At 39.0% G+C, this 27,453-nt stretch overlaps 1 protein-coding gene across 7 annotated transcripts in view; it reads left to right on the top strand.

Moving 5' to 3' along the window:
* Positions 1-27,453, top strand: part of TTLL5 (tubulin tyrosine ligase like 5) — a 138,441-nt gene that overhangs the window by 39,610 nt on the left and 71,378 nt on the right. For all 7 annotated transcript variants that reach the window (XR_004080548.2, XR_004080547.2, XM_031048734.2 and 4 more), the window contains 14 exons: positions 4,929-5,042; positions 5,399-5,490; positions 6,099-6,161; positions 6,776-6,814; positions 7,754-7,899; positions 8,919-9,201; positions 13,175-13,295; positions 14,812-14,958; positions 17,182-17,279; positions 20,201-20,319; positions 21,285-21,386; positions 21,807-21,958; positions 22,163-22,217; positions 23,719-23,858. Coding sequence is in view for 5 of the 7 variants with exons in the window: in XM_031048734.2 (XP_030904594.1) it covers positions 4,929-5,042; positions 5,399-5,490; positions 6,099-6,161; positions 6,776-6,814; positions 7,754-7,899; positions 8,919-9,201; positions 13,175-13,295; positions 14,812-14,958; positions 17,182-17,279; positions 20,201-20,319; positions 21,285-21,386; positions 21,807-21,958; positions 22,163-22,217; positions 23,719-23,858 (1,671 nt within the window). In the remaining 2 variants the exon portion in view is untranslated. The remainder of the gene's footprint in view (positions 1-4,928; positions 5,043-5,398; positions 5,491-6,098; positions 6,162-6,775; positions 6,815-7,753; positions 7,900-8,918; positions 9,202-13,174; positions 13,296-14,811; positions 14,959-17,181; positions 17,280-20,200; positions 20,320-21,284; positions 21,387-21,806; positions 21,959-22,162; positions 22,218-23,718; positions 23,859-27,453) is intronic.

Raw genomic sequence — 27,453 nt, 5'->3', positions numbered from 1 at the left:
TAGTTTAGATATAAGGAACAGATTGCCCAGTGAAGTTGGGTTGAAGATGGCTGCCCCATCCCTGGAAGTGTCCAAGGCCTGGTGGGATGAGGCTTTGAGCAACTTGGTCTAGTAGAAGGTGTCCCTGCCCATGGCAGGGGGGTTGGAACCAGATGGTTCCAACCCAAACCAATCTGAGATTACGTAAAAAGTAGGGAAATTCTTATGTCAGACTTTAAAATGCACTTCTTCTCAGGTAAATAGCAAACAGTGTATCTTGGCACACTCTGCAGCTGACAAATATGTTCCTGTGAGGGACATGCATAATGGCTATGTAGCTCAAGTTCAATTAGGAAATGAAAAGTAACTTTTTCAGTGGCAGAGTACCTATATATTGTCCATTTTGGTATAGGGAAAACTCACAGAAATGGCAACATTTTGCTTCTTTTAAAACTGGGAGTCTTGGCTCACAGTGAGAGAAGTGAATAGTTTGCAAGTTGAGATTTGAGTACAGGATGAATGGCTGAGTCCAAAGCTTCTAACGCCGTTTTAATAGATATGGTTTCATACAGATCCCTATGACCTTAAAGGTCTTCTTTGTGGCAGACAAAATGTATGTTAGATAAATCAGGAACCATATAGAAAAAGTATCCTTCTCTTTTAGAGTAATGACAAATCTCTGGGATCTGATTGCATGTTTTATCTCAAAATGAAGTCTCAGAAAATTAAGCCATTGTGAAGCTTTTATGTGGCTTTAAACTTTTACTTTGCTTAAAAAAACCCACAAATAGGTGTAAGGCCTGGCCAATTGATATATGCAAAGATTCATATGACAGAACAGTGGTTATAAGATGGGATTAACTTCAAGGCCAGGTTGGACAGAGCCTTGGGTGGCATGGTTTAGTGTGAGGTGTCCCTGCCCATGGTGGGGGTGTTGGAACTAGATGATCTTAAGGTCCTTTCCAACCCTAACTATTTTATGATTCTATGAACTTTTCTTTTGGGACAAGTGTCATCCTTACCTATGTTTACCAGTCACAGGCTGCTCATCCAGTGATAAAGTTTTATAGCGTGTTTTTGACATGTTCTTTGCTGAATGCATTTTATCTGAGATTTTTGAATCTTTGATACTTCTGTTCCCATTCTCAGTTGCAAAGGCTTCTTTGAACCTCTTGTTTTTCTTGATTCTTTCATGATGTCTGAAGTTTTGGTCATTCATGTAGGGCATCTTTAATGCCCAGTATTTTTGGTCATGAGACAGTTATTCTGTTTTCTGAGTTTCACAAGACTGGACTGCAAGTTCTTTGTGCGATTTCTTTGGTTTGACCCTCTGAGCATTTCTTCCTCCAGGGAAATTAACAATTTGGCTGTTTACTTTGTAACTTATTGTTCATTTGGGTAGGAGCTCTTTCAATTAATCATAAGCAATACAGAGACCTCGACTTCTTTTGTATAGACCAACTGTAGACAAGAAGTTGGCAGTTCTACAGCTAGAAATGATAGATAGGTCTCTTGAGAATCATCATTTACTCCTCTTGGGCATTGGAGAGGAGGAAGACAGCCTGAATACTACCAAACACAAGAAAAATCTAAGCACCTATCATAACAGTTTTCTTTTGAACCTACTCCTGTCATTACACTGATAATGCTTGTAGGCCTGATGCCAGATAAATAATACAGGATACTTTTTGACATTCTGCTGATATTTCTACACTGATGTTTCTCCTTAATACATAGCTATTAAATATTTTCCTCTAACTCTTATCTTAGAAAAATATGCACTTTGGTCATTAGAATTAATTCCTCCGTTTTGCAGAGCTCTTTTTTGTGTGTTTGAAAATTATGTAAATGCCCAGATGCTTTCTGCACAGTTGAGCACATCTGAGGCTAGAATTAGTGCTGCATTTTAATGGGGACAGAATACATTTGTGGAGAATATGAAGAAGATCTGAACTGAGATGATAGAGACTATTAGCTATATCTCTGGACTTCAGTTATATCCTTTTACTTTAGGGTACTCACCACTCCTCTGCAGCTTGGGCAGTGATGATAGTGTCTTGGAGAGCACAAGGTTTTTATTTCTCTTTGTGTGTCTCTTGCAGCATCCTGTGTCTGTTCAGTTGCAAACAGCAAATAATAAGTTGATAAGTGCCCTTCAGCTCCCTTCACCAGTATGAGGGATGCAGTTTCAAATATTACCTTGTACCATACTTTTGGTGCAGTTGGTCCCAGAATATATTTTTCAGCTAAGTAGCCTGGGTGGTGAGGAAGAAGAGAAGAGATGGATGGGTGCTGGCATATGTTTCTGTGTGGCAAGAGCAAAGGTTGGAAAAACATTTACATCAGTTCTAGCAGCTTAAAAAAAGAGTGGGTGAAGTGTGCTGAGAGCCAAGATCAGCTGGCTTAAATCTCTTAAAGTTTTTAAGCCTACAAGTATTTCTGAACTGCATTTTAAAGAATTTGGATATAAATGTTTAAAGATAAAGTTGTCATTTTGGTCATCAAATGATGAAGACAGTGATAGCACAGTGTTTGGGATTTGGTAGGTCCCTGAAAGGGAAAGTGCAAAAACTGATTAAAACAGCAGCAAATAGGAGTGTCATGTCAAATGGGAGGAGAAATTTTTGTCTTGTGTACTACAGGGGATGAAATGAGACTGAATGATGTGGACGGCACAGGTGAATCGACAGAATTTAGGAGGCACTATAAGAGAAGTAATTATTTTCTGTGAGACAATCATGTGCAGGAAACTACAAAAACTTGAGTGAGATGTGTCAAAATAAATAAGAATGATTTATTGAAGATAATGGAAAATGTAGAACTACTGTTAGCATAATTCCAACTGATCCACCTTTCTAAATGTTATATTTTGGGCCCTTCTTTCAAGCCATATGGACAAATCAATGTTAGTTTACAATTTTAAGCACCTGGCTGTGTGGGGACACAGTGGGCATTATTTTGCTGCTAGGCTTTCTGCATGAATGTAACAGTGATGATTCTGACTTTTTTGGGGGTTTCTCAGCAGGAATGAAGGTAGGACAGATGGAATCATCTTGAGAATCTTATTAATTCTACACGCTGCCATTTGTCATTCTGTGGAAGTTTAGCTGAGGACAGTTTAGCTGAGAAGAGAGTCTTATTGAATAATGAGGTTTCACAGAGAATAGGAATGATCTTTGTGCCAACTGCTGTCAGTGCTTAGTATAATTAGAATGGTGATGTGGGAACCAGAGATGTTTGCAGAATTTGGAGATAAAACAAAGTGGTTGGATTTATCTGTACTTCTGAAGATAAGCTGGGTCAAAGAGGGAACAAAATCTTTGTGAAGTTGGAGACATTTCTGTGCTACAGCCAGAGAGGATTCTGTAGTGAAACACTGAAGAAACTGTTTGTGCAGGAAGTTCAGTAAAGTTAGTTTTTCTCTAGCATTTTGACAGTAATGTAGTTTGCTCTCAGGTAGGAGTCAGAGCTTTGCCAGCTGTAGGAACCACAGCTGCCAATATATAGGCATAAATTTTCTGTTTGTAATCAATGCACTTATCTCCATTGTATTGAGATTCTGGAGATGATCTCATTGGGGTGTTTTCTTAGTAAAAGAGATCATCTGATAAGATGGAAACTTTAGTGTAATATTATCTTTGAGCAGCAGTTCTCACATGATGATTGTTATCATAGTGTCAGGAAATGGTTTTTAAGAGGAGTTTACTGAGCAGGAGGAGATTAAAAAGCTTTAAATTTAATGTTTAACAGTGTTTCAGCTGGCACATGCTATATCTGTTTTCTCTTTGGACCTTTCTGTGTTGGTCATTGCAGTGTAACCCATTCTAGTGCAATGCATGTTGCTTTTGCAATTGCTTCATCTGAAGATTTTGAGTAGCCATGTGCAATTTCTAATGAAACAGCTCTTACAAATAAAGGTACAGCCTGATCTTGCCATGAATTTTAGTCGTATCTGAGCAGCATGGGATGTTCCTCTGGATTTATCCGGTTTAACATTTCTGGCATGCTTTTCTTTTCTTTCTGGATTAAGAAGGCTCTTCCTGCATTCTTTGCTCAGTATAGCCCTAAAAGAAAACTTAAATTTTGTATGATGTCACAAGACCTTCCTAGCTAGGCTCTTCTAATCATATGATCATTAACAGGCAATTTATCTGAGCTGGGCCTAAAATCAGCTAAAATGTGCTTAAGAACTTGTTCGAAGATTTCAGTCTTGCTAGGATTTTAAGATAATCCTGCTAATTTGAAGACAGTTTGTATTCCTGTCTTTTGTTAGAATTGAATAGGACTGCTCATCAGGTTAAGAATGACCTTGGGGAGACTGTCTGCAAAGTATTTTCTTATTTCTTAAATTTGCATGATCTTACTTGCAGATCTGTCCATTAAGTGCAAGAAGTAGCAAGTTGAGATCCAGCAGTATAGTAACAGAAGAATAACAGGTGGTGAACTGAATTTTTCACTTTTTCCCTACAACTTTATCTCATCACTGATTTATAGTTCTGTTGTTCTAATGTAGCAACACAACTGGAACAGAGAATCATGGTTTTGCTACCACTGAAGTGTTAATCCAAGTGTATTTGGGGCCTGTGAGTGTGAATGCTGGCTCTAATGTCCTTTGGGTGAGGATTTTTCTATATGAAATCCTGGCTTTGGTGCTTTCGGGTATGTTTCATTTTTTTTGGAAGGGGACAGGGGTGTAAATATTGGCACTGCTGCCTGAATCATGAGTCCTCTTGTGCTAAAAACTAAGAATGTGAATAGTCACACTTAGTGCACACTGGGGTGTAGACTTTTCAACACTGCATTGTGGAACTGTGAATTCTGGCTGTAGTACTCTGGAGTGTAGATTCTGCTGGGAATGGGGTCCTGGAATTTGAATGTAACTTTTGTTCTTTTTAAAGTAAGTTGAGAGAGGAAAAGGAAAAAAATCTGTGTTCATACCATCTCTACAGCGTACCCGTCCTCTGTCTGCCAGTGATGCTGAAGTAAAAAACCCAATGCCCTCAGGCAGGGAAAAAGTAACAGGAAGGCAAGGCATATCTGTGCTAAGTCTCTCGATGGAAGAGGTAAGTAGGCTATTAAATCTCTTTTATTTACCTTGGCTTTCAAGCAATATGTGTGGTTATTTGCTCAGCAAAGAGCAAGTGCATGTATATGAAGAACATGACAGAAGTAAAATTCTTGAAATAGAACTGCTGGATTTCATTGCTGGTACTTCCCTTACCCTCAGTCATGCCATATGTGCTCCAAGTAGTGAGAGGTTCCTTCAGAATTAAAATTGCTTAAGGATATGATGTGTATCCAGCCTACTCCCAGGACTGCAGTAACAGTCTTGTCCTCTGAAACTCAGGTTTTTGAGGGTTCATTTTTCATTGCGTCTATTTTGCTGGATGACTTTTTTTTTGTCTCTTTTTATTTGAAGATAAAAGTTCTTTGTCGAGTGAAAGAGGAGGATGAACGGAGAGGAGGCTTCATCCGGATATTCCCTACCCCATTAACATGGGGCCTTTATGGGTAAGAGTTAGAATCCAATAGGATTACTTATTGTTGCACCAATACTCCCTGTTGAGGGAAATTCTGTGTTAGATGTATGTAGGTCAACTGACTTAGCAGTTGGAAAGACACATATTGAGGGTTCTGATAGAGTTTATTTCAGTGTTGAAGATGCTTTTTTTCTGCTTTTTTCCTGATCCCTTGTTTTTAACTGCTGCTGTTTTGCCTAACTGCATGTCAAGCATTGTTTCTGGTGTTGCTTTTCTGTCAGAATAAAAATGTCTTCACTTCAGATAATCCATTCCTGCTATCTTCTTTACATCCTAGAGCTGCACATACTGTATATTGTCCTTAGGCCATAAGCTCAGTGTAGGACTCGTCATGTGAGTGATACTATGTTATGCTTTTCTGATTTTTTTCCAGTTTGTAATATTTCTCTGTGTCTCTTGCCTCACCAGGATCTTCAGCTGAGAAGTGATAGGTCTCCTCCTTTCCTCTTTTCTGTTATGGTACAGCATATTGTCTCAATCCACTTCTGGGATATTTTTAGTAGATTATTATTTCTGTATTATGCTGCCTTTCATTGTGTTGAGTTCTGTTTTGATACCTCCTGTATTCTGTTTTTCTAGATCCTTTTTACAATACAAGACATCAATGAACTACATGCTGGCTACACATCTGTTTAAGGACAGGTAGAAAGTTTTTCTGTTTGGGAAGGAAGCAGAAGACACAAACAGCATGAGAAGGATTGATTTCTCACTTATCCAATGTTATAAACACCAGTCTGTGATTTACAGGGATGGCCATAGTTGCACATCTCTTTTGTGTGCCAGTGACTCTGGAGGTTTTATGTATTGCACTTCTGAACCCAAGGGCAAAGAGAAGAATACAAAAAATATTACTATAGACATGAAAAGCCTTCAAGCACCTATACTCCTTTATGAAGGGATTATAGGTGGTCCTTGCTTACCTTTTGTTTCAAATTTAAAGTCACATTAGAGCTTGTCCTCATGTAAAGTAAGCACTGAAATTTACTTTTTTTTTTTTTTCTGCTATGTACTTTCAGAGGGGTGTCTGGAGAGTAGCTCCAAATGACACCTTCTCCAGTGTAAGCCGGACAGATGAAAGCATCCATCAGTTGTAGAAGAGCTTTTCAGATTTCCTCTTTTGGAGCCTTTTTTTTTCTTCTCTAAGATGGAACTCACAAGGAATTCTGTAAACGTGACCTTTTCATTGTGCTTATGAAAGACTTTGGAGGCATTTTAATTCAGTCAGAAGGTAATTTTTGCCATTTTTGCCTTTGTAGGGTCAAGATGAAAAGAGACTTCACCACTGGGAGATGCCGGTAAATCACTTCTTAAATAATCTGTACTTTGTAGGATTTATTCTAAGTTTAGATTTTGTAGCTTCATTTTCCAAGTCTTTGGTAAACACTTTTTCTATCTGATATCTATCAAACTAATTTTATAAAATAAATACAGTGAGCATAGGGGATCCCAGCATGTGGAGAGCTTAACTTTTGTTGTATTGGATCATAAAATTGCTCCTTTTAGGCTTCCTACTTTGACATTCCTACTGTATTGATAAACCTCATCACTGAATTCTCTCTAAAGATCCTGTAATTCGTGAAGGGTTTGGATTTCATATACCTGTGTATTCACTTTGCTAGATCTGAAAGTTAAATGGAGCAACAGGGTTTTCCTGGGGATGTTCCCACTTACATCATAAAGAGCACTTTGCTGGATCTTTGTACACTGACAGAAGGTTATATTTGTTCCCATTAAGGAATCTGTCAGGGCTCTTTCTCCCTTGGTTTAGGCAGAACTTGTAGAAAGGTTGTAATTTTTCATTTAGATTGTTTTAGAATTCTTAACTTGGAGCAAACAATGAAGAGCAAGCTGTCTACATAAAAGATTTGGAAGGCTGGACTAGTATCCATGTGCTGTCTTCCCACTCACCTCCATGGTTTTTGTACTCTTCAAATTCAGTTTTCCTTATTAACTGTGCTTGAGCTGCATAATGGACAGAAGCTGCTCAATCATGAAAGCATGACAATAGATAAGTACATTTTGAGGCTTTGAGATGATATTCTATAAAGTGCTTCCAAGACTCGCTTCAAACATTCACTGGCTTTAAATAGAGCAAAGTTAGACTGATCATAATTACTTCTGCCTCATGTCAGAAAAACTGTTTCTTGAAGAAAATTAATCTATTAAGTCTCTCTTGTCATCAGGAAGAGAAGTATAAAGGGATATTGAGGATGTCTCTGTATTATACTTCCCAGAGCAGGGCTTAATGAAAAGCTGGATATGAGGCTGGAAGCTATAGACTCTCATGCTCTCTTTTATGAGAGAAAGCTCGTTTCACTGGAGGTACGGAAGCGCCAGCGATGCAATGGCAAGTCGAAAGCAGCACAGACAGGACCACCAGGTATGCATGGCTAAGTCTTAGATGAGCAGCCAGTCAAAACCAAATAAGTAAGGACTTCTTCATTTGAAATGTGTGTGAATGGGTTTGTTGTGGCCTTTGTAGTTCCTAAAGGGTTTCAGAAGTTGAAGTTAGTAGTTCTCATGTCAAGTGTTAATAGTTTTCACTTCATTTGTCTTACAAGCTTCATGCCTTCTTAGTGCCTGGAATTTCATTTCCACCATTCCATATGCTCATGTAAATGACTAAAGATAATATTTTCTTGAAGATGATCTTGCAGTTGCATTTTTGGTTACAAGAATTCAACAGTATGTGTGCCTTTACAGTCCACCTTTTCAAAGAAAGATGAAAACTTGGGACCTTCCAGGCTGGTCCTCCTACGCAGCAGTGTCTCTAAGCTGTTGGAAAGAGAGAAATCCTTCTTATCCAATCTAACATGGGAAAAACTTAAAACGGTACAGAGGTGAATGATCCTCACAAGTGGCTCTTCCTGAAGCCGTTATCTAAACTCTTTCTAGTAGCTATGTGATACTGACTGTGATGAGAGAGATTGTATGTTATAAAATTATATTGGTGCTGTGTTAATGTATGTGATCTTTATTGACACACGTGGAAGTTTTAGATTTCATAGCTTTGGTATTTTTGACACACAAAATTACAAAAAGATTAGTATATATATCAAGTATGAGTCTATATATTTCGATACATATGTAAGAATCAGTATAAAATACAGGAAAATTACTTTGTTTCTTTAATTATATTTTTCATTTGTAAATTTAAGACAAGACTTGTGGTATGTCTTTTCTGATATTGTGAAAAGGGGCTTCTCAGCTCTTTGATACACAAGCAGAGAGATAGAATAATAAAGGGCAATGATAGTTAAGATGCTATTCTAGAATAGTGGTGTTCTGTCCTAGCAGGAAAGAGTTTAGAGGTAAACCAAAGGGCATAAATAGCAGGGCAGTCTTTCCAACTTTTTACTTTTTTCTTAACGAGCATGGGTGATTTCTCTTCTACTATAGGGACATCAGAACCAGTAAAGTTGTCCCTCAAGTCAGATGCAGAAGGTGAGGAAGAAGAGGAGGTAGATACAGATGAAGATGAGCTAGATAGAACTGCTGGCTCTGTTTTGGACAGTGAGGTGAAAAGTAAGCCAAAGCTCTCTGACTTGGTGAGAACTGCTAGTAAGGAGAGGTCACCAAAAAAGCTTGACAAGAAATCTGGAGATGGAGAAGAGCCGTTTCCTCAAAAAACAAACATTCAGATCAACTTGCTGCAAACTCTTCAAAAGCATGGAAACCTGAGGTGAGAGATTTCTGCATGTTGCCTTTGAATTTTGACTTGCAGCTAATATTGGTTAAAATATGGGGGATGTACACTTAGTGCCACGTTATGATTGAGTGTTAGCAGATAAATGGACCCTACAGAAAGGGGTCTGGATTTTTGTCTTAACTGTGGGCTGCCTTAACTAGTTGGCACAGAAGGGGACATCAGTTGCAAAGACTGACAGTTTACATGTTGGATCAGTATAATGGATAAGCCATAGTTACCATTGCTATTCTTTAATTTGGTGTTACGAGCTGTTCTTTGGTCAAATCAGGTTTCTTAAATGCCTCTTTGTCTTAATGCAAGATGCCTGCTATTGAATTCTAAAATTCATCTTTCTTTCTTTGCATTTACAAAGAAGTGACTATAAACATAAGTTAAACTATCCAAGAAATGTCAACTGCCTCTCCATAACATTAGTTGTCTCATTTTCATGCTCTTATTTGTGGTGTTAGCATTATTACCTCTGATAATAATCTTTGCTCAATCACCTCCTGACAGCAAGGTCATCTGAGAGTGACAAGTTACTGAAACATCTTATTGCCTGCTGTTGAGTATGACAGTGTGGAACAGATTATGTTCTGATGCACGGCTCTGGTGCTTGAAAAAAAGAGAAGTGCTGGAGGAGATTCTATAGGATAACACAGCGAGGGTCTTCCTAGATCTTGGAAGCATGATCCTCCTGCTTAATATGGATAGTAAAACTATTTATTTGCAGGTGGACAGGAAGGGCAAAAGGAAAGAGTGATAATATATAATCTGTATAGGAGGATTTTACATCTTCTAGATGAGAAGCAGCATTGTTTTTTGTGAAAAATGTCCAAAGGTAGGGAAAATGATTGTTGCTTGTTCTTTCTTAGTTTAGTTTCTGAGAGGATTTATGATTTTTCAAATGGATTTAGGGATTGTTCTGATGTCTTCTTGTGGCAAGGACATTTGCTGTTGTGACAGGGAAGATTCTGAAACATGTTTTGAGGATGAGCATAGCAGTGCTGTTGTATATCTATATACAGAATTGACTTCTGCCAAGAATGTAAGCTCTCTCTGGTGTTTGTGGCAGAATCTTACACAGGACCCAGTACTGTTGGGATTCCCCACAGAAGTAAGGCTTCTGGTGACCAGAATTGTGCTTGGCTTGGTCCATCTGATCTGTCATTGATGAAGGCTTTGCTTGTGGGGTCAACAGGTAGAGGAGCTGAAGTAATGAAATTTTCATCCGAAAGAAAGCAGGCTTGTTCCAGTCAGGTTTTGTAAGTGACAGGACATCCCTCTCTCCTTTTAGTCAGCCTGCTGAGGCAGTTTCTCTGCCTTCCACACACTGGGAGTTACTGGTGAAGAGGTGACAGTTGACTGAAACATGTTCCCTTAACTGTGCCATTCCCAGGGAAGTAAAAGGGATTTACTCAGGTTTCAATATACCACACACCATAGGAGAGGCAGTGTTATACAAGCACCTTCTTCATCAAATTAGGGAATAGTTAGGTTTAGAAAGGGAGCTTAAGATCATCTAGTTCCAACTCCCCTGTCATGGACAGGGACATCTCACACTAGACCATGTTGCCCTGTCCAGTCTGGTCTTGAACACTGCCAGGGATGGACCATTCACAACTCCCTTGGGCAACCCATTGCAGTGCCTCACCACCCTTACGATAAAGAACTTCTTCCTTATATCTAACCTGAACTTCCCCTGTTTCGCATTTTGTAATCACAGAAGTATTAAGTGCAGGCAAGGAACTATTACTATGCCAATATTGATAATGGGGTCCTTAATTCTTACCAGCGCAAATCTTGATCTCTTGGTCACGAGATGTTTGAATTACAGGTTGTTGTGGTTTAAACCAACCCAGTAACTTAAGTCCCATGCAGCCACTCTCTCATCCCTCTCCCCCTTTGGGTCTAGCATGGTTTTTCCGAAGCATCAAAAGCTAATGATTACATAGATGCATGGATACTTTTAATGTATTTTATTTTGGTTTTGATTTAAATTCTTATCTAGATTGATGTATTGGTCTCTGTAAATGTTACTGTGTCGTATGTTCCTATGTTACATTGTAACAAAGTGCTAATTAAATTTAGAGACATATGAAACAGGAAGACAATTTGTGAGCTGAGTTTTTAATAAAATTTCAGGCATTTGTGTACCTGGAGTCATGAGGACCATAAACGTATCTGAGAATATTCCTAAGGTGCAGAGAGGAAATAGAGGAAAAAATTGTGAGGTTCCTCAGGAATTGGTTTGAGGCCGATTTTAATAAGTGATTCAAGAATTACACAAAATGTAGAGTTGTACAAATTTAATTTGCTTGTGGAAAAGACTTGGAAGTTATTACCGTGAGGGAAACGTAGTGGAATAAACATGGAAGGAGCCGGATGAACTTGAGAATAGGAATAATATAGCCAGGATAAAATTCAGGAGCACAAAGTCCAAGGACATGCTTTTAAGAACTAATAATTTACAGCAGAAATTCTATCAACTGGGTGTTCATCAACTGGAAATTAATTATAAGGAAAAATATAAGCTTTCTGATCACAGGAGGTTTGTGAAGCTCTAGCTCATGTATGCATGAAAATACCAAATGTGGTCTAGGGTTTATCACCTGAGATACTTCTGAGATTTTATGTGTATTATTATGTACAACACCTATGGCACGTGTTCGTTGAAGGTAAGTTGTGACTGGCCAGGTGAAGATGAGCTGCTGGTCTCATCATGTCACCTGTGTGAGTACTTTTTTAAAAGACACTGGAAGATGTGGATAGTTCACACTAGTAAAATGAAAACTAAGGAAGGCTGTAATTGCTAATAAATATGTTCAAGGTAGGAGACCCATTAGGGATGAAATTATTTAAGGTACAGGACAACGCTGGAGAAAGAAAAAGCAAATATAAACTGCTCATGAGGGAGGTTAGGCAGGGTAGTAAAGAATGGTTCCTAACAATTAAAATAGTAAGGTCTGGAATAATTTTCTAGGAAAATAATAGGTGGAAAACTGTATTAAGATGAAACTTGATAATTTTAAAGAAAAGATTAGGACATTGCCTGTGATGGAAGAGTAGCTGACACTAAAGCTCATTTACTTCTACGTTCTTACAAAAAGGGAAGGAGAAATTATGTTTGCAATTCAAGGGACAGCTGGTAGTGACTATGGAGAAAACTATGAGGAAATGTGGAGACTGGGAGAGCAGAATGTTGGAAGAGGGGGTTTAGGCCAAGATGAGAATGAACAGAATTAGGCAAAGCTTTTGGCAGCTGGAGAAGTTGATGTGTACACTAAAGTGACTACCATTGTGAGGGCCTAAGAAGCAACGTGTCCTTCTCAGTCCTACCCCAGTGAACTCTCTTCAGTTCACACTCACAGCTTCCTAACATGTTCAGCCAGCTGCACAGCAGATTTTGCTGATGTTCTTTCATTCTTCAGTGGTGCCATGCTCAATGAAATTTGGCTTGTGTCCTTGGGCCAGCAGGGAAGAGCTCACTTTCACAGAGTTAATTCTTTCATTTCCAATGGGAATTGCAGGGTCTTTGTTATAGCTCTGGCACCAGTACCGAGCCATTTATTTGTTTTATGGTCTGTTGTTGCGGTGTTCAGAATTCTTGCTAAGACAGAGGCCCAAGAGAGTCTTGAATTTGGTTTAAAAATACACAGTTTGCTGATGTTCACATTGTTGGATTTTGGAGGAGAGTAGCTAAGGCTGTGAAAAGCAAGGAGACCATTCAATTTTTAGAAATGATCTTGGAGGGTGTCTGTAGTCTTTTGTATATCCTGCAATACCTACCCCATCTTGGTGAGCTGAAAGACTTGAAAACAGTGTCAGGGTGAAAGGGTCCTCCTTCCCTTGAACATTGTTGCATCTAGGAGGTCCTTGCTGACTGTACTGTTGTCCATAAACTGCTTGATTGCTATAACTCCCATTACTACCCTAAAGATAGCTGACTGATTCTTTTGGTCCACAGCAAAGTGCAAGCTCGCAGGGCTTTCTCTGCCTATCTACAGCATGTTCAGTTGCGACTGATGAAGGAGGTTGGTGACCAGATCCAGAATTCTGCCTGGACTGCCAAAGAAGATGAACAAATGGTAAGAAGCTTTGTGTTGGCCAGACTGAGAAGCCAAGCTATAATCTCCCTTGAGAGTTTTGAAGCCAGTTCCCATCCTTGGAAGAGCTGAAGTCCGACTGAGATTATAGTTGTCTATTGTAGGCCAGCTGCCAGTGCTGTATTCTCAATATTCAGACAAGGTAGGGCTGCTGACTGACATCTAAGCAGTAATAAAAGTAGTCAGCTGTTAATGAGTAGAATGTGGTTCATATTCAAGCTGCTCAGAATTTTCACTGATTCTTGTTCACTGATCTCTGAGCTTACTTGCTTTTGAATTCTTCTCTCTAAGATTCTTTAAGATAGCTTGGCAGTGTCTGGTTTCTGTTGCATTAAAGTATACATCTACTCAAACAGAATAGGTAGCCAGTTAAGCTTTTTCATGTGTGTCCTGTCTTACCCTTTGCTGGCATCTGCATTTAGGAATCTTCTTTGTATTTGAGATAAATGAAAAGAAAAAGAAGAAAGTAAAAACCGCTGAGGATAGAAAGTTATTTTCTAGCATAGGTGTTTTTTATTTGTGTGTTTATTTTTTATTTTAAAACCATGTGACTAATTTTTCTGGGCTGTATTTTAAGGCCCTATATTTGATGTATATACATTTTCAAGAGTGCAGCAAGCCCAGATTCCCTCACAAACCTTCCTAAAACAGCTTTGTACAGTAGACTCTTGAGATTTCTTGCTGAATACATGTTGCAGGGAAGGAGCCAGTACAGTTCGGAGATAAAATTGTGTGTCAAGAATAATCAGTCGACTCAGTGGAAAATGTTACCCCTGCCCTTTCCAAGTGGAAATTAAAACTGGCTTTTTGAGAGTCACTTTGTCTGCTGTACTGTGAAAAATAATGTTTAAAATAACAGATCAAACCAGCCTGGAGTAATGGCAGTGAGAGGCGAGCTGTGAAATCCAATAGTTTGGCTGTGAGGCTGCTCATTTATGCGTTAGCATTGCTCCTAACCAAAAGCAAATTCCAAGGGGAGACAGAAAGGGTTCAAAACACCCACAGGATGCATCAGACAGACATGGTGGGGGATTGGAATTACATGGCTATAGACGTAGTCATCTGTTGCTGTGGAGAGACTGTGGTAATAGTATGCATACATGAAAAGTGATGAAATAGGGCTTAGATCACTGTATTGGAGATATCTGACTAGGATCCCCTTCCCTGTGATAGCACTGAGGGTTTTATATCAGTGTGCTTCATCACAGGCTTTCTTTAACACATTGCAGATTATCTGTATCAGATTGCAGATTGTTTTTTGGAAATGTTCTCATAAGGTATTAGACTTTACAGGAGATTCTTTGTTGTTGCTGCTTTTTATTGGTTGTATTTTATTTTCATCTGCCATGCTTTTTAGACAAATCCTCCTCAAGTGTTCTCATTTTCTCAGAACTGTGTGTTTAGTTCTTGCCAGTCAGTAGCTCCTGTAGTACCTCTGTTCTCTTCTCACCACATCTTGCAGCTGCTCCATGCTTAATGCCATCTTTCTTGCTTGCAGGAGCTTGTGGTACACTTCCTAAGGCGAGCTGCCAGCAATCTTCAGCAGTCCTTGAAGGTGCTGCTCCCCAAACGTCATTTAGGAATAAATGATCGTCGTCGTATTCTGGCTTACCAGCTGGGCAAGTTCATAACGTGTTATAACAAGGTGACTAATTCTTTCTTGTTTCTTCTTTTGATAGCTCTTTTGGTTTCTGTTCTAAAGTATCTTGTGCTGGCTGCTGTCATAATCAAGACAGCAGTCTGTTTTAAAAGCTCTGCTGTGTCATTTACGTGGCTCGTTTGCAGTTGTGCATCTGGTAATGGTAGTTTGTCTGTTCACATTGTCAGAGAGACTACAGTAGTACTGAATTATATGTGCAGTCTGGTCATCATGTGCATAAAAGTAAAAAGAAGTGTTGAAGTGGAATTTAATTGGCAGTTTGCTTTTTCTCTTTGGCTAGTCTTCAGTTCAGTATTTTGTAATGCCTCTTCCCATTTCTCCTTATTTTTATGGTGCTTCTTTAGAGATAATATTTCTTATGTAGAACAATATGAAATATGTATTTTATCACGTGTTTGATATACTGGGGAACTGCTACCTATCTGCAGTATGGGACTCTGCATGCTCAGTAAGTAGTAGGTCCTAATTTAAATAATTTTCACCTCTTTAGATATAGAATGTGCTGTTCTTAACATAGTGGTATCATGGTGATCCTTGTTTTGCAAGAACAGCTTCCCCTTTCCTTTGCCTCCTAACATTTCTTTAGCGTTGGAACAAGGGTAGTTTAAATTTTGCTTTCAGACACTGCTCTGTACACAGGCCTCTGTGCTCCTTCTCATTAGCAGAGGCTGTTCACTTACCTTGTCAGAACTGACATCTAGTAACTTGGTCTGTCAAAGCAAGGTTGGTATTGAACTAAATCCGTTCCAGGGAGTGTCTTCTATGCCTAATGCTCACTGAAATACTGTGTTAGGAGTAACCACAAAACACTCGGGTGGCTCTGTGGTGAATGAAGAATGCAGCTGCTTTGGATACAATTTCCACTCAAATTATATTAAAACATCAGGATTTTCTGCTAACTCTTAAGTAAATTCACAAAATAAAGCTGTGTAACTGGTAATAGATCAGTGCATAAACATATTTTCTAGGTTAAAACAAGTGAGAACAGATCACTTGAGGTTTTATGACATGTTTAAGCCATTGAGAGACTCTTTGGCTATGCGGGGTTTTTTTGATGTCTGATTCCAACTAGAATCATATAGACTTCTTTCACTGACTTGTAACTTCAGATTTAGTAGGGACTCCTATTAGTCATTATGTATCTTCTGTAATGACACAGAATCAAAAAAACTACCTCCAGCAAGTTAAGTAAAAGAGATCACATATTGTCCAGACTTCTACTTAAGTAATGAAGGGTGGAACCATGTCCCAGAGTGGCTTTTTCTTCCCCCTCTTGAATTATCTCTCACAATATTCATCTGACCCTCTTGTCCTGGGAATGCTCAGCGTAGCAGAAGGAAGTAATGAAGTGGAGGTGAAGTCCGGTCAGATGAAGCTTGTGTGCTAGTATTGGTATTTCAGACAGACTTTTTTTTTTTTTTTAATTTTAAGTAACAAAAACTTTTGTATTAATACAGTTGCTAGTGTCAACAAGTTCCACTGGTGTGAAATAGAAAGATCATTTATATCTGAGAACTTACTCCCATTCTTACACACAAAGGTTCACCATCCTTTATGCCAGTATATTTTAGTGTATAAATGCATATTTGCCACAGGCTGAACTGATTTACTTTCTTTGCTTCTGCTGAAGCAGTATATTTTTGTTGTGTGGGTAAGACCTTGGCTATTTACTGCATGACAAAAGAAATTAACTATAGAGGAGAGCTCCTAGTTTACAGTAGGAAGTGTGGATGCCCTCAGCAGGTCTACTTGATTGAGTTTCTTCTAGTGTAATTTTGTGGGTTTTGTCCTTTCTGAAAAACTCCTTTTGGGATAGATGTTCAAATAAAAGCTATTCTGATGAACTCTGTATCTATGACAGAAAGAACAAAACTAGAAAGACTTTTGCTTTTTCTTTCCATATTTCCTTATGTCTGAGCAAATACTGTATTTGGAGAAGAGCATGTATTTGTGAAGACTACTCTCTTCTCAGCAAATCAGTTCTAATAAGTTATATCAGATTTAGTGTATACTTAGCATGCTGTCTCTCGGGCTATCTCTATTTATCCATTCTGTTACCCACAGTGAAATACTTAAAATTTGGCTCTTAGGAGTTGCTGTTCTTTTGTCTTAGATGCCATGGAATTGGGTTTTTGTCTTTGAGCTGTAGCTATGCATGGAACATAAAGTAACTACATAGAGACACTTACTGATGCTACTTATTAACAGGAAACAGAGCAGGTGGTTCAGAAGCAATCAAAAAAGAAACAGGAAGAGGAGCAGGGAGTGAATCCTGAACTTTTTGAGACCTTCATTAGCAAAGCAAGGTAGGATTGGATTTTACTCTTTTTGATAAAGGATCTTGCAGCCCTGAAAGTGGTGGGGTTGTTCTAAAGATGATCTGATTGATCTAAAGGGTTCTAAATACATTTGTTGACCATAGCACCTCCTCCTGCTCTTGCTGGGGATGAAAACTTGTCTTTCATCTTTTCTTCCAGCAACCAAACGTTTGTTGCATCAGCATCTGGTGCTTAGAGAAGGACATATAAGAGATGTTTTGATCATTAAGTAGATTACCAAAGGGCAGCAATGGTTGCCCTGCTCTCTGTAAATTTCAAAGTGATGCTGGTGAGCTAATGGTGTCCTTCCTGTGATGCTGAAGCAAATGTGGAGTTATTTTGGAAGGAGAATGAAACTAGAACTGCTGCTCAGATGGCCTTGAACTGCTGTGGTTGAGCAGTTGTTGTGATTCTGGCTGTCAAGTTTCTGCTCTCAGAAACAAATCTCATCCTTGCTGCCCATCTTCAGGAACTCTCCAGGTTTGGACTTTCTTAGATGAGGAAAGAAGGGAGTTATACTCTCTGTCTTCATCCTAGCCTCTTATTTGGCCTACTAAGGCAGTTCAGGGCAAGCAGTTACTTTCACAATGAAACACTAGCATTTTCTAGCTGTGCATGCTTTGAACTTTGTGTGTCTTAAACTTAGAAGGATCTAACAGGAAATGTATTTTGAAAATAGATAGATATTCTTCATGGCCTTGTAGCATTTTATGAAAAATAATGGCTATCTAACTATGGAGAGGTCTGAAATGATTCAGTGAACTGGAATTATGCTCTCAAAGTTTCTGATTCCTGAGCACAAAACCTGATTAATTTTGACTGCTTTGTTTGATGCATGTATGACATGCCTGTATGGGCAAGGACCCCTGTCAGTATGTGGGCAGGTAGTATTCACCTGTCTTTTTAACACCCTTCTATCTTCTCTGGGGAGGTTGACAGCCACTGCGTTTTTTTCATGATCAGTTATGAAACTGTTTTTTCTTTTTTTCTGCTTGGATAGCACTCTTAGTGACTGATTAAAAGTGAGTTATAGCTGAGGCTTTTAGCTAAGTTCAGGAGGCTTTACAGTATTTTTTTAACTATATTCTCATGAAAACAATTAATTTTACATTTTAGTATAATTGATGGAATTATTACTGCAACAGATTTACAGGCTCCAAGAAAAATCTCATTTCTTTTCAGATAGTTCTGTAAAAGAGTGATACTCGAAATGTCTGACTGCCCTATATCATCACATCTTCTCATGTCACTAGAAATGCAGGTTACATGGGCCCACAGCATGCTTTTGGTTCTCTGACATCTTTGTCCACTAAAACGGCTGTCGTGTCCTAGATCAGCTCATTTTGCTTTTTGCAAGAAATGCTAAGATATGTCTGTTAGGGTCAGAACTCTTCTGTTTCTATGTTACTGGCTACTGATGCACAGTTTAGGCTGGAGCTGGAGATTTTTGCTGGGTCATCTGATCATCTCTGTGATAAGGAACAGTAAAAGCCAGTTTGCAAATGATCAATTTCTAGCGATGATCTTTCCGCTTCTCATGAGGTGTCAGGTATGTTTGAAAATTCTGATAAGGTGATGGTACTTTGCACTGTGCTTAAAGCTTAAATCAGTGAACTAGTCATTTGGAGCCAAGCAAAGGGTATAGATTTTCACTTTAAGTAGTTGTTCTGCTGTACAGTGAATGCAACACTAGAGAAAACTGGTAATAAATGTTGCCACTTAATATTTGGGGTTGTCTCATTGACTTTCTAACTGATATCCCGTGGATAGTGTTATATTTAGTTATACATATGCTACAACAATTACACCTAAACATCCTCAGTGCAATGTAGAAGTATATAGTTACACTGGTAAATTAATTTAAAAGCTTACAGCACCTTTCCACCAACAACTCTTATTCTTACATTTCCTCTTCACCCTTGTTGTCGTCAGTCTGGGAGAAAAGGTGAACTTTGCAGCATACCCTCAAGGTCTAAATTCCATTGGGATGTGTAGCATGTTCCAGCTTTAGACTTTGCTTTTACCAAAGCTCAGGCTAGCTAAGACTAGTACAAGTGTGATGTGCAGAAGACATTTTGAGGGATTATAACTGCTGCAATGCTAATTTATATTCCTGTGTTATATTTTCTTGTATTGTTACTTTCACTATACTTCCTGCTTTTGATGTTTGCTCCGCTTTATACCCACTCACTGATTCTGAGCAGCACTATAAAGCAAAAGGAAAGCATATTAGATACCAAAACAATCAGAATTACAGCTTACACAAGCTCTAACATGAGTGGCCAAGTAACTGATACTGGTTTGGGACTAATAGATGCTTAGGACATTGGAGCAGTTAAACTCTTTTGTTGTAAAGAAAGTGAGAAATGCATGGTGGTTCTGTGAGCTTCATGAAAATACTGACTGTTCCATTTGTTTGTCCTTCAATTTTGGCTAATTAACAAGCATTTTCCTCTTCTTTCCTCTTTTCCCCCCACTGCTGAATTAAAACTACTAAAGATGACTATATAACAGAGGCTGAGCTGAGTTCTGTCCTGAAAAATGTAACTACTTGTTCTAGAGAGCACCTGGAGAAGACTGACAAATTCAGCTGTGAACTGAATATCCCCAAAAATGTGTTTGCAATTTTCACTTGCTCTCTATTTGCCCTGGGAAGGCTCTTGGATGCCTCATTTTTTCTGCTGTATAAGAAAAATGGCATTTCAGTGGGAATCTCAGGTTTAACTAAGGCGTGTTCCTGTCTTGCTGCTCTTACCCTGCAGAACTGAGTAAATTATTAACTTGTCTGGCCTCACCTTTTTTCCCACTCCCCTTTTTAGTCTCCTTGTTGCTCCTTGTCTTTCATTGTTACGTGAACTCAGAAAAGTTTAGAATCCTCACTTATACCCATTCTTGTCTCCCTATTGTAGTGAAAGTGACTTGGCGGAAGTGCTGACATTTTACACACAGAAAAACAGGTCAGCAAATGTCTCCCTAGGAAAAAGCTCCACAAGCAGAAGTAATGAGTCAGAGAAACAGCCTCCAGAGCGTAAGTTTTGCAGGTAGTTCTGAGATGGCATTGGCCAGATAAATCCAGTTTAACTGAAGTCTATGGAAAGCAGTGAGATGAATCCGGACTAGCATTTATAAGGACCTAGATGTGGTGGGTGATGACTGAAGTGATAATGTGCAAACTGAAGGCACTGAAATGAGCAGGCCCCTCAGTTCAAGAAGGACAGGGAATTGCTTGAAAGAGTCCAGTGCAGAGCCACAGAGACGATTAAGGGAATGGAACACCTCCCTTATGAGGAGAGGCTGAGGGAGCTGGGTCTCTTTAGCTTGGAGAAGAGGAGACTGAGGGGTGACCTCGTCAGTGTTTACAGATATGTGAAGGGTGGGTGTCAGGATGATGGAGCTAGGTTTTTTTCAGTGATATCCAGTGACAGGACAAGGGCAATGGGTGTAAACTGGAGCATAGGAGGTTCCACGTTAACATCAGGAAGAACTTCTTTACTGTGAGAGTGACAGAGCACTGGAACAGGTTGCCCAGGGAGGTTGTGGAGTCTCCTATGTTGGAGATAATCAAGGCCCGCCTGGACAAGTTCCTGTGTGATGTACTCTAGGTTACCCTGCTCTTGCAGGGGGGTTGGACTGGATGATCTTTTGAGGTCCCTTCCAACCCTTGGGATTTTGTGATTCTGTGATTCTGTAAGGGATGAGAGAAATCAAGGTCTGTTAAATTGTGCTGCCTGCAGTGAGCATACCCATCGGAGTGCAGAATCTGTCCATTTGGGCCTAATAAGGTGTTCATGGAAGGATATACAGTGCCAGCCATAAATATTCAGTAGTCCCTGCTACTGTACATGACAACACAATTGTGATCAATAGAGTTGCATGGTCTACAGTAAATATTAGCAAGAAAATCCATTGTAACAAGGTTTTAAACTCTGCAGTCCTGTTTTAATGGTATCAGTTTGCATTGTTCTCCTTCCAAACGTCTTCATTTTTATCTAGAGCATCCTGAGCTGGTGAAAAAAATAAAAGGTGATCAGTCCAAAACTTCAGCTGCAGATCTGCCTGCAGAAGGAACATTAAAAGCCTGTAAACCCAAAGAAGGTAAATCAACCTGTAAAGTGAACTGGCTTAAATCATCATCAATAAAAAAATAATGAATGCATCTACTGTTTTAAACAAAGATTGGAACCTTCAGGTTCATACTGGGAGATTCAAATGCCCAATTTTGGGAGGGATTATTCAGGGTTGTGGGGATTTTTTTTTTTTATAAACCCAAGAGTAGGTACTGTAGAGCCATCAGTTTGAAAGTGTTAGCTGCTCTACTGTGAGGGAAGATCAAGATACGTAACAAGCTTTGGAAGAGGATATTCATCATGTAAAGCCTCTTCTTGTCTTTGCCAGTAGATGAGGTCATATTGGCTTCAGTGTGTCTGGGTAGAGACACCTTTGGTGTGTTAATGTTATCCAAAGGACCTGAAAAGGAGCTTTTTCTTGTCTAGTGTGCTCATTATCTTTGTGTAGTTTCAGAAGAACCCATCTTCTCCTTAAACTCTGAAGTGAAATTACCTCAGTGCGGCCCTTCTAGTGCTTCTTCCTCTACCTATGGTGCCACGTTCCAGAGAAGTACCAGTTCCTGGACACCATCTCAGCCTTCAGGCTCTGAAAAATCACAGGTACCTGGTCACCATTGCCAGCTTCTCCAGCTGGTCCCGGGCTGATTCAGGCCCCTTACACACTACCATCCTTGCAGAGCACAGCTCCTGACAACTCTTCTGTCTTCATAAACCCAGCATCCAGTGAGGCTTCTATCTAGCCTTGCAGGATCACATTGTTGTCATTCTGGTAGCTACACAGTTGGTTCATTCTCATCTTTTCAGATTGCTGCTCAGATCTACAGCCAAAGATTGTCCCGACCGTACTCTGCAAAAGTAGGTGAGTATTCTGGGGTGCATAGTAACCTGCTAGATCATGTAATTTCTGCTCTGGAGTACGTAGAAATTATACATTTCCAGAATTATGAGTCTTGTTGAATGGTGCTAAATTTCTCATGGAAAGGAGTGTGGGAAGCAGCCCTTGTTCACTAAAGATGCCCTTTCATTGAACAGATGAACAATGAATCATAGAATCACTTATGTTGAAAAAGCCCCTTAAGATAGCTGAGTCCTACTGTTAACATAACATTGCCAAATTCACCACTAAACCAGGTCTCGAAGTGCCATGTCTACACATCATTTAAATACCTCCAGGGATGGTGACTCAACCACTTCCCTGGGCAGCCTGTTCCAGTGCTTGACATCCTTTTTGATGAAGAAATTTTTCCCAGTATCCAGTCTAAACTTCCCCTGGAGAAATCTGATGCCATTTTCCTATCACTTTCCTATCACCTGGGAGACCACACCTGTCTTGCTACAGCCTCCTTTCAGGTAGCTGTAGAGTTCAACCTTGAACTTGTTTGAAAGGAGCTGGGAAATACAGTGTTGTATAGATTTACCTGATTGTATTACTGAGCTCTTTTTTTTTTTATCTTTAGAAATATGAACTTAATTTTGGTTAGCAGAAGTCCTGTCTCAGTCCATGTTTTCTTAGTTCTCCATTTCTCTATCATGCAGAGAAATCCTTTCACAAAACTGCAGAATTGTTGAATAATTAAAGGTGTGTAAGGACATCCAAAACCAAAAGATCTGAATGGTTCATTACTGTATCTCTTTCTTCAGGACCTTTCAGCACGGACTCGTACAAGTGTATCTTAAAAGCAAGATCTACAGACTTCTCATTTACCATGCTGGGGGAGAACATAGTTGAGCAATGCAGCTTTTTTTTTTTAGAGTGTAACAAATCTGAAGAGTAGAAGAAACTATAGGAAGTTTTAGATACATGCTGTACTTTATTGAGAGAATTTTGGGAACCACACAGGCTAATGACTGTGGTCCTGGTTTTTTTTTTAAATGATAGACATTTGCTTTAGATTGTACAGCAGGGTCAGCACATATTCATTTGGGTTGCTGTGTAGATACATATATATATTGACCACCTTTCTGGCAATGAAATAGATCTGACTTCCTAATTGAATAGCTTGTTTAAATTAATCCATTTGTTTTTAAGGGAAAGAATTATAGATTTAACTTGGGTAACATCAGCTAATATTGTCTGGAATTGGTTGTCATTAGATACATTATGATGAAGAGAATACGGGTTTGGAATTGACAAAAGCTCATGTAGGCAATACCCATATGATCATAGAATCATACAGTAGTTAGAGTTGGAAAGGACCTTAAGATCATCTAGTTGCAAACCCCCTGCCATGATGCAGAATAGAAGGCTGTATTCTCCCTTGAATATGCAGAATGTATCATACTTGCTTTTGTATTGTGATCAGCAGGCTGAGAGAGTCTGACATACCACTTACTAAGCATATCCAATATTTGTTTGGAAGGTTTGTGCCATCGCAGTTCAAGTGGACAGCATGTGGGCTCAGCCAGGATGCACAAAGATGCAGAAGATGCTTCTTCCCAGAACAATAGTAATAACCCCAGTATGGTAGCAGCAGAACTGCAGCAGGTGGCAGAAAAACAGGTAGGCTGTCAGCATTCCCCACCACACCACATCAGTCTTCTTATACAGCAGGTGTGTAAGCGGTAAAGCTGGAGTTCCTGTCACAACAGAAAAGGCTGTCACAGGCTTCATTTTCACAGTCTCCGCACTTGTCATCTTTGCTCTGATACTTGGATTTTGGAGATACTGTTTTAACAGTGGTCTTTTGCTAAGTTTTCTGAAGCATCTTTAATAGTTGCAGTAGCTGGTGCTATCTGTTTCTTTAAATTTTATTGTTCTGTTTGGATTTTGAATATCTGTTTAGATGATTGGCAATATCTCTTTTTTAAAAGGTGGGTATAAGTCTAGGAAGCTGAACTGATTTTTTTTTTTGGACTCTTCTACATCTGCTTCAAAGTTTTGATTCAGCCTGGGCAGTTCCAGAACTAATATAAGCACTTTGGTCTTTGTAGATAGGTCTTGAACTTTAAAAGATAAGTCACAAAACCGAAGCACCTTTTTGCTGATGATGCAGCAGAGAATGTGAACACTGAACATTCCAGTGATGCTGAGGCCTGCTCTTGCATCAAGCCAGACCCTACTGAGAGAATCTGATCTTTCAAAGCCTGAAGTGGTATGAGGAACACTGGGAGAAGCTTGTTTGCTTGTGCAGTAATATTCAGAGTTGTCAGTCTGGTTCTCTTAGTGAAATCAGAATTCAGCATTTTAAAGATAGACTTTGTCAGTAAAACTATAAAAAAAATCCAGTAGAGAAAAGAACATTCATCCAGGAAATGCTGACTTGTTGAAAGCTAAATATATAATGGAAGCTGCCTCCTTGGATAAAAAATAGTATCTAAAAAAAATCTGGGGAAAAAGGAAGTGTATCTATTTCATCTTTTTCTGAAAAGAACTTTAAAAATAAATTAATAGATTTTCTCCCTAAACCCACTCATTTCCTGCTTGGCTCCAACTGCTGTGGTTTCTTAGGTCCAAGTTATCCTCTTGCTGCCGTTTAAAAATCATCTAATAGCTATATAAACTTCTGTATTCCTACCACAGCTAGTTACTGCTGGTTAAATTAGGAAGTATATAAGGGGGAATCCAGAGAGTAATTCACAAAGCTCTATGAGGGAAGGGCTGTGTAGCTTCCTGAGCAGAGCTGTGTTGGTTGACAGAGGAGCATCCTCTGGTAATTGCAGATGATGGAGGCTGAAGTCTGTATAGTCACCTGTCAGTGCAGGTATACTCAAGTCTGGAAGTAGCTATGAAGTACAGTGGGAGCTCTGGAAATAACGCTTGTCATGCTCAATGTGTCTGCATTGCTTTTTGTTTCTGGGCTCTCCAAAGATACTTTCCCCACAGAAGAGTAGGAAATGTATAGAATGAAAGTACTAATTCCATTCTTTGTGACCAGAAAACAATAAACACCTCAGCTCCTAGCAAACAATGTAGGTTATTTCCAAGTGAGATTTTGTGTTGAGCAAGACAGTGTTTGTACAGATAGATATTCCCTTTATGATAAGGTGACCCCTGGTAGAGAACATCAGTTACCTACATAATAAAAATAATACAATTGTTTAAAACTATTCCAGAAACTTGGAGTTAGTCTACCTTGTTGGACAGTACCTGGCTGGTATTAAAGGGACCTGATAGTTGAATTTAATCATATTTAATGGCAAGATTATGCTATTGATTTAGGGAGGGTGTAAGCAAGAGATTTTTGAAAAGACTATTATTGCTGTGGACTGTTTCTTTTCCAAGGGCAAGAATGATAACGTGCAAGCCGAATGCTTTTGTATTTTGGTTCCCTATGTTGTGCCCAGCTGTGTCTTGGGGGTAGGGGTGCTCTGAATACATTACCTCCTTCTAAGAGCAGATGGGAAACTTGTTTTCTGTTCCCGTTCTTGTGAGAATTGCTTCTGGTATCTGTGTACTAGCTGGGGTCTCTGGGGTACCCAGGAATGTAGGCTCAACAGCTGTGCTTGGAATGATGTTGCCATTCTGGCTGGGAGTCCACCTCTGTCCTTTGTCAATCTGTGCTGTTTCCTACCTATGCCCAAAGCACCTGTTTCATGTTTTTCTCTCTTACACTCACTTCAATCAGTTTAATTTGTTCAATCAGTTTAATTCAATTTGATTTAATTGAATATTCAATCAGTTTAATTTAAGCCAATTGGCTGCTAAAATTACAATATTCAAATGGAAAATTTTAAAAGTAAGTATTTTATGAGCATGGAACAAGGTATTTAAAATCTGTCATCTTAAGAAAACAAGATTTTTGTGATTACATCAGCTTTCTGTCTTATCAGTCCTCTTCATTCTCTTCTGAAACACCAGATGGCAATTTCATGGTGATACTCATGGAATGTTCATGAAATGAACAGTTCTTGTGATATGAAAGGTGGAGATGGTAGAAAGGTAAAACATTACTGATGTGTGGTTTCATTCCCTTGTACAGTTACTTTTGAGTTGTCTCACAAAGTGTGTAAAAACATTTTGCCTTGCACTGATTTGTATTTTTGAAAAATATTTTTCATTATATGGTATAAAATTTCATCAGTGTATCTTTATGCTTGCAACATGGAGAAAACAAGGGTGCCTTCACAGTGGTATACAATAGGAATACTGATCTAGAGCCCATGAAAATCATTACTTAATCCCCTGCATCACTGTATGATGTCTTATTGCCTAGTTGCAGGAATGAGAGAGAGATGTATAGAGAAAAGAGACGCAGTATTATTGTATCTTAGACTAGAAAAGGAGCAGCAGTTATTTCCGTAACTGACTTTAATGGCAATGTCTTAACTGCACTTAAGGACACACTTGAGTAAGACTGTCTCAGGTTATGAAAGATAAATATTCCGCATTAGAAATTAATACAATGAAGCTGCTGGGGAGAATCTTTGTTGTTTAATATAGCTACAACAATGAATGTTGGTGTTTACTTCTGAGGAATTTTATCTGATTTTATTTCCTTAGGATCACATATTTACAATGTTTTTGTGACTACATAAAATCTAATAGTAAAACTGATTTTGAGGTTATGACAAACAGTAGAGTTATGTCTGTAGGAGCATAGTACCCACAGTATTCAAAACCAAGAAGATAATTCTGTAATTGAATTACCCAATACATTTGGGAGAAAGCAACAGAGAGATCTGTAATGGAACATGTGTGCTTTTGAGGATACAGCATTAACCTGGGAAGTTCATGGCTAAGTAGGGTAATAAGGGAGGTACCTGAGCTCAAAAGGTCATAAGAAAACAAATACGAAAGAGAAAGCTCTTGTCCAAATTCCCCAAGTTTCAACTAAATTAGTCTTGAAGGTAGTATGTTCTTACCTGTTTCATGAAAAATGTTAGAGGCAGAGAAGTGCAACGCCTGTGAGTGTTTCAGTCAAGGGTGAAAATCAAGTGGAGTTCAAAATATTCTGTTCTCTTTGGACTGCTGCCTATCCAGTGAGAGTGCATATATAAATTAGCCTGTTCACTGCTAATTTAGAACTAGCTGCTGGTGTTTGCTTGTTATTTAAGGGAGCACAGGGAGGGAAAATTTTGACTATCATAGGTAGTAGACTTGTGAATGATGTGGTTATTGGCTAGGGAGACGTGGGGATGCCACATGAAATTCGATT

Source organism: Melopsittacus undulatus, chromosome 4, assembly GCF_012275295.1.
Source record: "Melopsittacus undulatus isolate bMelUnd1 chromosome 4, bMelUnd1.mat.Z, whole genome shotgun sequence".
Taxonomy (NCBI): Eukaryota; Metazoa; Chordata; class Aves; order Psittaciformes; family Psittaculidae; genus Melopsittacus; species Melopsittacus undulatus.
Note: the sequence above shows the minus strand (reverse complement) of the source record. Positions and strands in the feature narration are given on the sequence as shown.